Raw genomic sequence first — 14,331 nt, 5'->3', positions numbered from 1 at the left:
ATTAGTATTGATCAAGTATTAATCTAGTATTAATTTGGTGATCAAAGTGAGACTAATTAAATATATAGGATATATTATGACAATCATCAATTCTTTTATGGTGGATTAATGATCCATGGTTTATGGGTTATGGATGTAACCATATGGAGCTCCATGGATAGTCCATGGGAGTTACAAATCCATGGGTCATGGGAAATCAAGAGTCATGACAATTAAGGGCATTCATGTGTAAACCCTAATTGTGACAACACTATAAAAGGAACCCTATGGATAGCAAAAAGTGGACATAGTGTTACTAGAGAGGGCATAACCAATTTTGAGTGCTAGAAGTATTCTCTCAAGTTATTCCAAGTCTTGTGGTGTTGTGTGAAGCATTTGAGGCACAACATTTGGGGTGCTAGGCTCACAAAGTCTTGAAGGAATCCAAGCAACAACAAGGTATGTATTTCTACTAGTTTTATGTTCTATGTAATCCCCATGTCATGCTAGTTAGGAAATAACCTTGAAAAAGAAATTTGCATGTATATAGAGAAAACATAGATTCAAGGTTATTAGGGTTGCATGTACACTTAGGAAGTGTTAGAATGCTCAAAAACCCATCATTATCCTCCATGGAGTATCCATGGATCACCACATGGGTTAAACCCAACATAAAGGAATCTTGGATCATAAGCCCACATATATAAGAATGAATGATTTACACAATCAATCCCCATATATTTAATTAGTCTCTTTTTGATCACTAAATTAAGTCCAAATTAATTCTTGATCAATACTAATTAAATAACATGATTTCATATTAATATATTAGAACTTATAATATATTAATATGTCACAAAATGTCTTTTCCTCATAAACGGTCTATCCAAACGTTCCGATGCCATGCAACCCAAATGGACCATGCCGAGTCGGGTCAAGTACATACCAATTATAGTTATGGACTTAGACACTAATCCAACAAATACATATAGTGGGGGTAAAATGGTAGTAACCTAAACTTAGGTGTGCTCCATATTATATGTTGTGGTGGAAGAATTGATAGGTTTTATAGGTTATAATTCAAAGAATGAGGCGAAATAACTTAACCCTTAAGTTTACATGCAAACTGTTTGGATCTAAGTTTTCTCTATTGATAGTTATAATCTATGAATATCAAGAAGCTTAAGGAGGTCCTACTATTATAGAAAATAACAAGGGATTAGGGTTTACATGCCTCTTGATTATTATAGTGAATAATCAATGCAATTCCTTTCTTCAAATGCCTTAGAAAGAAAGCAAAAAAAAATCTTGATTCCTCTAATGGTTTTCACCCAAACCCTAGCAATTAGAACACTTGAGGAGAGAGGAGAGGGAGTTGGAATTTCGGCTATTCCTTTGGTAGAAGTGATAGACGAAAATGAGGATCCAAAGGGCTCTATTTATAGCTAATACAAGGAACCCTAATTTATCCCCTCAAAACCGCCCAGGGTTTGGGAAGGATCTGGAATACCTTATTGTTCAACTATTGAACAGTTACAACTTAAGTCATTGCACACTTAGTTAATCCAGTTAATCCCAAAATTAGTTCCAAATAATTTATAATTAATTATTAATTAATTAATACAATTTATAATTAATATATTAATCTTATAATATATTAACAAATTAGTTATTGTTATTTATTAATCATATAATAACTCAATAAATCAAGGTTCTTATATGGAAGTGGAAACAGATCACCATGGATTTTATCACCAAGTTTCCGAAGACTACCAAGGGTTTTGATGCTATATGGATCACCATGGATCGATTGACCAAGATTGCCGACGGAGCTTATTCAGCAGATCAGGCAGAGACTACAAACAACTCAGAGTCAGCATAAGAGTTATGTTGTCCAACGCCGATCGGAGTTGGAATTTTAGGTCGCGATATGGTACTACTAAAGGTCTCATCTTGGAAGGGTGTGATACGCTTCAGGAAGAGGGGGAAATTGGGTTCCCAGTACATAGGACAATTCTATGTGATCGCCACGGTAGGCAGGGTGGCCTACCGGTTGGATTTGTTGAGTGAGCTCAGTCAGATCCACAACACTTTCCATGTCTCTCAATTTGGGAAGTTTGTGTTGGACGGTGAGGCAGTGGTCCCTTTGGATGATATTCAGGTCGATGAGCGCCTGAATTATATTGTGAGGCCGGTGGCTATATTGGAGAGGAAGATGAAGGTCCTACGCAACAAGGAGATACCTTTGGTAAAGGTTCGGTAGCAACATCGGAGAGGCTCCGAGTGGACCTGGGAGCCAAAGGCTAAGATGCATGAGCATTATCCTGAGTTATTCGTGATGGCCAACTTCGAGGACGAAGTCTAGTTCAAGTGGGGGAGAATTGTAACATCCCGATGTCAAGGTAATTTCAATTTTAACCCTATGTTTGAATAATATTGTATTTTAGCCCTTGGGTTCGAAAGGATTGCAAAATGGCCCATAGTGGCAATATGTTAATTCCATACATAAGTAGTACAATGAGCGTACGTTGTGCACGCTAGGCGTACTAGGGCGTGCCCTAGTACGCTGGGCGTTCACCTCGTACGCGGGGTGTACGTGAAGAATGTGCAAACCGTAATTTTTAGGGTTTGGTCCATATATATAAACCCCATTATAGCCTCACGTCTCATTTCTTCATCAGCCTCCTCTATGAAAAAACGATCCCAATCAAACCCTAAGTGAAAAGAGTGCATTTTGAGGCCATTGGAGTGTTTTGGAGGTGTTCTTGAAGAAGAAGAGAGTGGTGAGAAGAGCTTGGAGCTTGGAGGCATCTTGGATCTGAGATTACCTTCTTGTTAGCAACCTCCGAGAGGTATAAAGTTCACATCTTGATCACTCCACCTTGTAGATCTAGACATTTCTTCCTTTAAGACACTTTTTTGTCTCAAATATGGTGATTCTTGAGCATGGCATGTTCTTGACCCATTAAGCCATCCTTTCAGATCTTAGGAGAGGTCTTAAGTCATAAAAATATGGTCTTGATGGTTAGTTTTGCTCCATGCATGATATAGAAGGTCTTAATGCATTAAGATGTTGAGATTTTGTGTTTTAAGCACTTAATGGACATGCAAAGTCATAAAGTTGGAAACTTTATGACTCTTGAGGGTATTTTGGCTTTGGATCTGACTTTGGACGTGGAGATTTGGAGTATTAAGCTCTTAATGGGGAAAAGGGCTGAACAGGATGCGTACGCTCGGCGTACCAAGTGGTACGCTGCGCATACGCGGTCAGCGTCCCGTAAGCTGGTTAAACACCGAGTACGCCCCGCGTATAGAAGAGTATGCCCAACGTACTTGGTTGGGTCGACTCGGTCGAGTTGGCTCGACTGGGTTGACTCGGCTAGGTGTTGACTTGACTTTTGACTGTTGACCTGGTTTGACCAAGGGTATTTTGGGGAAAATATTATTATTGGATAATGTTTTGTCATTTAGGATTTGGGTTGAGCCGGTATTTGGGATCAGAGTATTGATCAACTATTCGTCAGATTGAGAGATGATTTTCCTCACTGTACTTACGAGTCGAAGGCACTAAGGTCGGCCCATTGGATTGATATCCTGTTATACCTTGAGTTATGATATGCTTATGAGATAGATCTGTATAATTATATGATAGTTGTTGCTATGCGTAGACTGGTAGACCTGTACGGCTACCTGTGATTTCTGGCTGCATGATTATCTGTCTGTTGATTATGTTTGTTATCTGTTATATGTCGACATATTATGTTGGGTTGAGACTTTACTGCTATGTGCGTGAGTCAACAGACCGGGGGTATTCCAGTTCGATGACTGAGTGAACCCGAGGGTATTCCAGGCCGATGACTGAGTGGGCCCGCTCTATATTGGTATTCCAGTCCGATAACTGAGTGGACCTGTTGTATGTTGGCATTCCAGTCCGATGACTGATTGGGCCAGGGGTAATCCAACCCAATGCCTGTGGACACGTGGGTATTCCAGTCCCATGACTGATCGGAACGACCATGCTTGTTTGTATATGATATGTGTATTATGTGGTGGTACTTTGGGGGAACTCACTAAGCTCTGGCTTACAGTTTTTGGTTATGGTTTCAGGTACTTCCGAGGATCGTGGGAAGGCGAATGCGTGACCGTACACATCCTGATTTTATGTTGTTGATCTTGGGAGACTCTGTTTTGAAAACAATAATTTTGTATACACTTTTATTAGTAATGGGCTGATTTGAAAAGTTTAAATTGGTTGTGATTTTTGAGTCGTTACAATGTATTAAAGTTATTCTTTAGATTTGTCCGACTCTAGGTACTATGTCACCCTAGAGAAGTGGCTCGATTAATTTCTAGATTCAATACTATCTTTCATATTTGTCCGGCTCTAGGTACTATGTTACCCTGTCCTAATGTCCTATCAAAGAATATGAATACAATGATAAACCATTTCTCTAAGGTAACATAGTACCTAGGGCTGGCCAAAAACGAGAGAGAAGAATAGAAGAATTGGGTGTGAAATATGAATGGGAGTGCAACTCTATTTATAGCTGAAAAATCAAAGTGTGCCTCGTGAAAATGGGGTGCATGACGTGCATATTGGGGGGGGGGGGGTGCTTGGGGCTGGTACGTGTCACTTTCCTGGTGGTCCATGTCGTCCTTCTAGAAGCTACGCGAGCCGTGGAAATCACAAATTTTGTAAAATTCGTAACTTCCTCATACGAGCTCTGTTTTCGAAGTTCTTTATATCCACTTGTAGCTATCGACGGGTAATACAACTTTCCTTTTGGTTGTATCGACTAAATCTGACTTTATATTTCGTCCCTATTTTTATACAATTAAATGATTTTGCTAAAACTATAACTCTTTCGTACGTACTCCGTTTTGACATTCTTTTTCTCAAAATTTCTATCTTAAAGAGTACTATGATTTTATTTTTGATGACTTTAGCTAAAAGTCAACCAAGCTCTTCGTAGTTTTTGACGTCACACATTCATTGTGTGCGACTGACTTTTATAACTTATAAAAAATATATCTTATTCATACGAAGTCGGGTTTCTATGAAATTTATATTTCCGGGATCAGGACAACGTGTACTTCTAGGATATGTTATAATTTTACCAAAGTTGTAAAAACCGCTCGACGGTAGCTTGACGGTAGACTGAGGTTAAGGGATTAATCGGTCTTGACGGAGATTAATCGGGGACCATATGTTAGTAATAAAATATTAAAATTAATCAAAGATTATTATATCTTAAGAAAAACGAGTACTTCAAAATTAGAAAATAAGAAAATTTGTAATTTGAAGTTTTGAAAATACAAAAATATGAAAATGTTGGTATAATATTTGAAAATTTGAAAATTTTGGAGTAAAAAAAGTTGATTTTTTTTAAAAAAATTATTTTTTTTGACTTTTCTTTTACTTTTGTTGACTTATGTTAACTGATTAATCCCGCCAAACCCGATTAATCCCTAATTTTCGTCAAGCACCCCTAATCCTAGTCGGTTGGAGAACGTCAAACGATTAATCCACGATTAATCCCGATTTCTGCAACCTTGCTTTTTACACACCTATTTTTACGAATTACAAACGATTTGGTTGATTTTTCCTATTTTTCTTAATACGGAACTTTATATTTTCATCATAGATTGATATATATTACGCATGGATGCAGAAATCGGGATTAATCGGCGATTAATCGTGGATTAATCGTTTGGCGTTCTCCAACCGTCGAGGATTAGGGCATTAATCGAAAATTTAGGATTAATCGGGTTTGGCGGGATTAATCGGCCTTGGCGGGATTAATCGGTCAACAAAAATCAAAAAAGTCGAAAAAGTAAAAAAAAAAAAAAAAAAAGTCAAAAAATGTCAAAAAAAAAAAAAACCAAATTTTTTTTTTACTCCAAAATTTCGAATATTATACCAAAATGTTCATATTTTCTTATTTCCAAATTACAAATTTTCTTATTTTCTAATTTTGAAGTACTTGTTTTTCTTAAGATATATTAATATTTAATTAATTTTAATATTTTATTAATAATTTAATGGTCCCCGATTAATCCCCGTCAAAACCGATTAATCCCTTAACACCAGTCGACCGTCGAGATACCGTCAAGCGATTTTTACAACCTTGATATTACGTATTAAGTCTATTATACTAGATGTTTGTCACTTTCCGTAAATAATGATCGGTGACAATTGTCACAATTGTTACAACATGGACATGGATTATTATAAGGATTGTAACTCTCAACACAATCTGTGGAGAGGGATTTCATTGATACTTTATACACTCAAATTACAGATAAGATAAGTACAATTTGAAATATAAAAATAATCTATACATATCTCTAAACTAGTTAAATAATATCTTAAATATCGTTAATACCCCCCCTCAAGCGAACTGGTGGTGGACCAACACAGAGCTTGGAACGAAATTGCTCAAACAAAGGCTTGGGAAGGCTTTTGGTAAATATATCAGCTAACTGCAAATGTGTAGGAACATAGCGAGTGTATAGTTTGCCCGAAGTCACCAGTTCTTGAACGAAATGATAATCAATATCAATATGCTTAGCTCATTTATGTGAGACTGGATTTTGACTAAGAAAGATAACAATGCTATTGTCACAAAGAAGCGTAGGGCGATCAGGAGGTAACACATGAAGCTCTCGGAGCAAATGAGTAACCCAAACAATCTCAGCTGCTGCGTTGGCCATGGCTCGATATTCCGACTCACAGCTAGAACGTGACACAGTGGGTTGTTTCTTGGCACTCCATGAAACAAGATTACCTCCAAGAAAAATCGAATATCCATATGTAGATCGTCTAGTTTCAATGCAGCGAGTCCAATCGACATCAGAGTAACCTAGAATGGGCGGAGTTGAAGAATGCTGAAAAAATAAACCCATGAGAGATAGTGCCCTTAACATATCGTAAAATTCTTTTAACAGCCTGAAAATGATCAAGAGTAGGAGCATGCGTTGATTCACCGCATAGGATAAGTCTGGCCGAGTAATGGTGAGATACTACAAAGCACCAACTAGCGAATGATAGGTAGTGGGATCATTATAAGGAGTACCAGAACTTGTTAAGTAGTTGGATGTGGAAAGAGGCGTGACAATAGGTTTTGCATTAAGTAAACCAGCTCGAGTGAGTACATCATGTGCATATTTGGCTTGACTGAGAAATAAACCATCACTGTTGTAGGTGACTTCAAGACCTAAAAAATAGCTTAAAGGTCCAAGATCCTTAATAGCAAATTCTCGATGTAAACGAGTAATGCAAGAGTGAATAAGAGTTGACTGATTTTCCTGTCAAGATGAGATCATCAACATAAACAAGCAAGTAGAGAATGGATGATCCCTTTTTATAAACAAAAAGAGATGTATCGGCACGACTACAAACAAAGCCAATAGTAACTAAAAATGTGCTGAGGCGTTGAAACCAGGCACGCGGAGCCTGCTTGAGACCATAAAGAGCTTTTTGTAACCTGCATACATGATTAGGAAACTTTGGATCAAGAAAACCAGGAGGCTGCTCTATAAATACCGTTTCTGTGAGATGACCATTTAAAAAGGCATTTTTAACATCTAATTGATGTAGAGACCATTTGTTCAAAACAGCCAGGGAAAGCACAATACGGACAGTAGATGCTTTAACTACCGGGCTAAAGGTAAGAGAGTAATCAAGACCGGGAACTTGAGTGAACCCTTGTGCAACCAATCGGGCCTTGTAACGATCAAGAGAACCATCTGCAATATATTTAGTGCGAAAGACCCACTTAGAACCAACAATATTTTAGCCGATGGGTTGTGGGACCAAGACCCATGTGTTGTTAGAGCTCAATGCCTCCATCTCTTCTCGCATAGCAGAAAACCAATTTGGATCTTTGATGACTGTTTTGAAACCACAAGGCTCCTTGTTTGCAAATAAGGCAATGTGCAGTGGGTTGTGTTGAAGTTGTGCAAAATCAGCAACATGTTGGGGCTTAAAAATCCCATTTTTAGAGTGAGTAACCATCAGATGAGTAGATACTGTCGGAGGCGAACCATGTGTGACAGGGGCTGGAGCAGCTGAAACCGGGCTGATAGAGATGGCTGAAGTGGACTTAGCAGCTGGTTGATCGAGCACATCAGCAGGTGGCGGTAGATCATTACACAACGGACAATGAAAACTGGGCGAGGAGCTACTGGATGGGCCAAAGTGTGATGAAGCAACTTGTTGTTTGTTGATAGGTTGAGAAGAATTATGAGGAACAGTAGATGATGCAACTGTTAAAGGACCGTCTGAATAACTTGAAAAAAATAAGTATGCAAGATCAACCTTGTTAACATGGCCATAAAAAGGGAAGCTTGTATCATCAAATTGTGCATGTCTAGTTATGTAAATGCGAGAAGTGACCGAATCAAGGCAACGATATCCCTTGTACTGAGAGTCGTATCCAAGAAAAATACATGCAACAATTCTTGGAGCAAGCTTATGAGGAGCATAGTCTCGTAAATATGGGTATACCCGACATCCAAAAACCCAAAACATATCATAAGTGGGTGCATGACCAAAGAGGAGCTCAAAAAGAGTCTTGTTGTGGAGTACCTTGGTGGGTAATCGATTTATAATGTATGTGGCAGATTGAAACGCATCAACCCAAAAGGAAGCAGGTGCATGAGCATTAAACAACATGGCAAGACCGGTTTCAGTAACATGGCGATGTTTGCGTTCAACATGCCCATTTTGCTAGGGAGTATAGGTACATGAGACACGGTGATGGGTACCATTGGTAACAAAAAGATTTCGAACCCGATGATTTAAAAATTATGTGCCACCATCACTTTGAAAAACTTTGAGTTTTGTTGAAAATTGTGTTTGAACAAAACTGATAAATGCTTTAATAATATCAAAAACATCGGATTTCAATTTTAGCGGATAGGACCAAGTAAAACGAGAATAGTCATCAACAAAGAGTATGTAATAAAAATATCCATTTGTAGATGCAATAGGAGCAGGTCCCCATAGATCACAATGAACAAGATCAAGAACATGCAAAGATCGTTTAGGATTAACTTCAAATGGTAAATGTTTACTCTTAGAGAGTTGACAAGATGAAAAGATACTTGGTTTTGGTAATAAAGAAGTAACAGATAAATGACCTAATCTAGATAAAGAAGTAATGACATCAAAGGCAACATGACCCAAACGTTTGTGCCAGAGTTCAAAAGAAGCTTGGAGACGCGACTTTGACAACTTGGAAAGAAATGCCTTTTGACCTTGTTCAAGAATGTAGAGATCTTGATCAACCCTTCCTCGAGCAAGAATGTCCTTGGTTAGGCGATGCTGAAGAAAAAAGAATGATTTGGAAATTAAGATGTCAATAGGAAGGTCATTTGTGAGTTTACTAATAGAAATCAAGTTTTTCGTGAGATAGGGAACTACAAGGACATCTAATAATGGAATATTTGGATGAAGAGTAGAGTGTCCAATATGAGTTATAGGCAAAGCATTACCATTACCAAAAACGACATGATCAACCCCAGTGTAGGGTTTTGCTCCTTGAAGAGATGAGGTAGAAGATGTCATATGAGAAGTGGCACCCGAATCAACGTACCAATCTGGTGAGGAGCCAACATAAGAAGACTGAAAAGCTGATGCAATATTAGCATCATGAGTGAGAGGTTGCGTGGCAAACGTTTGGAGATCTGGACACTTATTTGTATAGTGACCATCTTTCCTGCAAAGTTGACAATGGGGAGATCTACGACCTCTGCCACGACCACCATTGAAACCTCCTCGGTTTCTGCCTCCATTGGAGTTGCCACGACCTCCTCCATTTGAAGAACCTCCACGAGTTTGAGTGGAGAGGAACGAAGCCTGTGGGATCGATGTGGGGTTTAGAGTTTGGATAAATAACTCATGTCCTTCGGCTTGGGATAACAGGTCTTGAAAAGAGGGTCGAGGTTTAATGGCACGTTGGGAGATAGAGAAGTGCTCAAATGGGCTTCCAAGGCCACATAAGAACCAATGACTTTTGTCATAATCATTAACGGGATAACCAATAACAGCTAATTGATCACAAATAGCTTTGAATTTGCGGCCATACTCAGCAACAGAAGAAGTACCTTTCTTGAGAGGACGTAGAGAATCGCGTAGAGTTTGCATACGCTCTATGGAGTCGTGACTGTATGCGTTTTCAAGAGTTGTCCATACATTACGAGCCGTTTTTAATCCCAGAACCTCTGCCATGGCCTATTCAGTGAGAGAAGACTGAAGGAGAAGCAAGACTTTCTGATCATCTTCTTTCCAGCGAACGAATTCAGGATTGGCAGCAGACACAGTGGTGGAAGTGGTAGTATCTGTGGTGGTAATGGTGGCCGCTGGTGGTGGAGTAGTTCCATCTACATGGCCGAAAAGCTTCTGGAAGGATAGAAGAGGCTCAATTTGATGTCTCCATAACAGGTAATTGGAGGAGGAAAGTTTAATGATAAGAAGGTGAAATAGGGTAGATAGAGGGAGGGAAGATTTTGTATCACCGCTCGCCATAGAGATGAAGGAAGGAAGAAGATGGCAGCAGAGGTTAAAAAAACGGGATGAGGGATCGATTTAGATGGCTGATACCATATAAGGATTGTAATTCTCAACACAATCTGTGGAGAGAGATTTTATTGATACTTTATACACTCAAATTACAGATAAGATAAGTACAATTTGAAATATAAAAATAATCTATACATATCTCCAAACTAGTTAAATAATATCTTGAATATCGTTAATAATTATCTAGTTAGAACTTAGTAGAACCATTTTTACAACAAATGGGTTGTTTTTGTGACAAAAAGAGTGCAAGGGTGCTAGGGACGAAAATTATGAAGACCAGAAGGGTCTCAAGTGGTGAAGATAACTCCTTGCTCCTCTTCATCTATCATTTGATTTGCCCACAAGCAATATGAAAAAGGCTCTCAAGAATTGCCCATCCTTCTCCCATAAGCACGACAATGAAAAAATGATATAAAGATCGAGTCTCTCACGTTTTAATATGTTTATATTATCGGTCATCACGCATAACATACAACTTTATGTACACGTCGTGTTTTTAACTTCTATGCATCATGATCTCTTTCAACCATAACATTGTACTTACAAACACACATCACCTCTACACTCACGTTTAGTAAAGTATATTATCACCCCAGAATAGAAACATACAACATCGATTTAGGGGATCAATTCAATAACGATCGAGTGATAATAAGTGTTGTGTACTCATCCTATTTCAAAAAGACAATTTTTCTCTTTAGTTTGGAATGCAAAAGTTATCATTTGACACACCCCTATTGTTTTGACGGGAGCCCACCATATAGATGATCGCTAATGACAAAATTTGGATCCGCCACTAATTATGATTAGTTAGATTTTATAAAATATGATGATAAAAATAATATAGATTTTTAAAATACAACTTAAATAAAAATAATAATTTATAATATATAATAAAAATATTAGAATAAAAATAATAAATAAAATATTTATTAACAAAGTGCATTCAAAAAGAAACTCTAAACCTAACTTCGTGATTCGGTATCCGTCTTAGAGACAATTAGTCAAACACCTGGTGTGTGTGAGCCAATCCCAGTGGATTCCATCAAGAACACGGATTAAGACACCAAACGACAAAGAAATAATTCATTTTTACGTAGTCTGATAAGTTCAGCTCCAAAAACGGAGGATTAAGAAGCAAAGAAACGTTAAATCAATTCACTGACTGACATCCCATGTTAAGAAAAAGGGGGAAAAAGTTGTAATCCACTTGCAGTAGTGGTTTCTGATCTTCTTCAAAGTTTATTCAGCGTGTTTCTTTAATGATTGAAGAATTGGTGGATTTAGATCGCTTGTGGTTCGGAGATTGGGTGAATGTATGAGAAAGACGAAGAATCTGAATCTGAATCAGAAATGGGTCGAGAGATTTCGAATCTTCTACGGCCGCGATTCCTTATTATCTTCTTGATCGGTTCAGTTCTTGTCTTCCTTGCCTTCTCATCGTTCTCTGAACAGGTATTTCTTCTATCGATACTCGCAATTGTTGGAACTGAGTTGGGTTCAGATATGTTCGTTAAAACCAATATGAATTCCAAGGGTTTCTTCTGTTATTTGGATCTATAGTTGAGACTATTAGTACAGTTATAACGATGGTTTTCTTATTGTGCAAAACTGTTATACGGATCAAATAATAGATAATTGGGAGATATGAATTCAGTGCCAATGTAAGAAGTTTTCTCTTACCTGTTACCTAACTTTTTAGGAGGAAGAGACAGTGGAGGAGGTGCATGAAATTACTCACAGAGTTTTCCTGGATGTTGATATTGATAAACAACGGTTAGGTATTGCATTTTGATTAATGTAAAAGATTCCAACTGTTTGTTTTTCTTGTACATTAATGTAAAACTTTCCAACTATGTTTTGATCTTGTTAAGTTCCAACGTTAAATTGCAGGAAGAATCGTTATAGGATTGTATGGAGAAGTTGTGCCAAAAACTGTTGGTAAGCTTTTAATCTTCTGTATGGACATAATGTTAATGACTTAATGGTGGATTTAAAATATTATATGATGGTTATCTTTTATCTTTTAACTAATACTTCATTGTTTTTCATGTTTTGCAGAAAATTTCCGTGCTTTATGCACAGGTAATCATGGTTCCATATTCTGTTAGATTCTAAACTGTCTAAACTGTTTTTGCCAAGAACTAAATATTTGATATTTGTGACTTCAAGTCGCAACCACTATTTAAAACAATCAGTTTTTATGTGCAACTTATATAACTTTCTCTTGGTATTATTAGGGGAATTGGGCAAGGGTAATAATGGTAAAACACTACACTATAAAGGAATCCCATTCCATCGTATCATACCTGGGTTCATGATTCAAGGTGGAGATATTGTCTTTGGTGATGGGAGGGGGAATCAATCCATATATGGTGGTACTTTTCGTGATGAAAATTTTAAGATCAAACACTCACACCCAGGTTTTTAACTTTCTACTAGCATCCCCTTTTAGGCCCCCTTGTACTGCATCTGCATCTGACATGACATAACTAGTTGTACTGCATCTGACATGACATAACTAATTGTACTACATTTGCATTTAACATGACACATAACTGTACTGCATTTGACATGACAAAATATAATGTACTGCATTTGAATATGATATGATAAGACAAGTTGTACTGCATTTGATATGATAGGACATACAGGTTCAGGTTGTACTGAGATTGATGCCAATTAAGACAAAATCACAATATTGTATCCTAACCAAAAGATGGAACAAGGTGGGATATGATTTTCCCTTGGTCTTTCACTCTTTTGTCAGTGCAAAAGACATAAATGCCCTTCTCATCCCCATCATTGAAATATCGCGTGTAACAAACACAGTTCTAAATGGCATTATGGCATACATTATTATCTTCTTCTAAAGCTACATTGTTTTGCAGGTATGGTGGCCATGGTGAATTCAGGTCCAGATTCCAATGGCTCACAGTTCTTCATCACTACAGTTAAGGCTTACTGGTAAGTTTTTAAGGTTATAACAGTAAATTTGATGGAACCTTGATATATAGAAGAACTCCCCTGTCCACCCACAAAAAATTGCAAAAGTTTCCTTTTAAAACAAGACTTACTTGCAATATCTTGTATAAAGAAATCACTTTGTTACATAAATAATACAAAATAAGATTTTGTGATTTTCCAGGTTGGATGGAGAACATGTTGTGTTTGGCAAAGTTATCGAAGGGATGGATAACGTGTACGCGATTGAAGGTGGGGCGGGTACGTACAGTGGGAAACCAAGGAAAAAGGTTGTAATTAGTGATTCCGGTGAGATCCCAAAAAGTGAATGGAATCGGGAGACCGGAATCACAACAAATGAATCATGACCAATGGCATCATATTAGCTTATATGTTTCTTTGGGTTTTTAGATAGCTTGACTATTCTTGAAGATAATATCTCTCATAGTCAACTAATTAGAAACTTTAGAATTTAGACAAGTGCAATATTTATCTTTGCACTTTGTTACCTATACATGTGTTTTTGTAGTTAATTGGGGTTGAAGTACAAATTCATACTAGTCAAATAGTCAAATTGCAGCTGAGAATCCCATTAGAATGAGGTATGGAATACTAACAGAATACCAAAGGACTTGTAGCCTGGCGATACAAGGAGTTGTCAGTATGGAGCCTATCAGTCAGTTTTGGTTGAGAGTTTAAGTCCTGTCTGAGACAAAAGTTTAGGATTTATGGGTTATGTAAGTTGGTTTTTTAAAAGGAAAAAAACACATAGCTATAAATGTCCAAACACAAAGAGTCGCCAT

The 14,331-nt window shown here is 37.6% G+C and overlaps 1 protein-coding gene across 1 annotated transcript; it reads left to right on the top strand.

The window, feature by feature from the left end:
* The first annotated feature begins 11,671 nt into the window (after positions 1 to 11,671).
* On the top strand, positions 11,672 to 14,094 carry LOC145129907 (peptidyl-prolyl cis-trans isomerase CYP21-1-like). The gene is made up of 7 exons (XM_079064742.1): positions 11,672 to 12,019; positions 12,267 to 12,345; positions 12,458 to 12,505; positions 12,626 to 12,649; positions 12,805 to 12,987; positions 13,456 to 13,531; positions 13,713 to 14,094. The coding sequence occupies exons 1-7, from the start codon at positions 11,879 to 11,881 to the stop codon at positions 13,894 to 13,896; spliced, it is 735 nt and encodes a 244-aa protein (XP_078920868.1). The 5' UTR covers positions 11,672 to 11,878; the 3' UTR covers positions 13,897 to 14,094.
* Positions 14,095 to 14,331: the final 237 nt, after the last annotated feature.

Source organism: Lactuca virosa, chromosome 8, assembly GCF_052849685.1.
Source record: "Lactuca virosa cultivar CGN04683 chromosome 8, Lactuca_virosa_CGN04683_v6, whole genome shotgun sequence".
NCBI classification, from domain to species: Eukaryota; Viridiplantae; Streptophyta; class Magnoliopsida; order Asterales; family Asteraceae; genus Lactuca; species Lactuca virosa.
This window is presented reverse-complemented; position numbering and strand designations above follow the sequence as displayed.

Excerpts from the sequence above, each read along its gene's own strand:
- LOC145129907 (XM_079064742.1), top strand. The coding sequence starts at position 11,879 with ATGTATGAGAAAGACGAAGAATCTGAATCTGAATCAGAAATGGGTCGA. Across the intron at positions 12,020-12,266 it reads TCTCATCGTTCTCTGAACAG|GAGGAAGAGACAGTGGAGGA; the intron begins GTATTTCTTCTA and ends CTAACTTTTTAG. Across the intron at positions 13,532-13,712 it reads ACTACAGTTAAGGCTTACTG|GTTGGATGGAGAACATGTTG; the intron begins GTAAGTTTTTAA and ends GTGATTTTCCAG.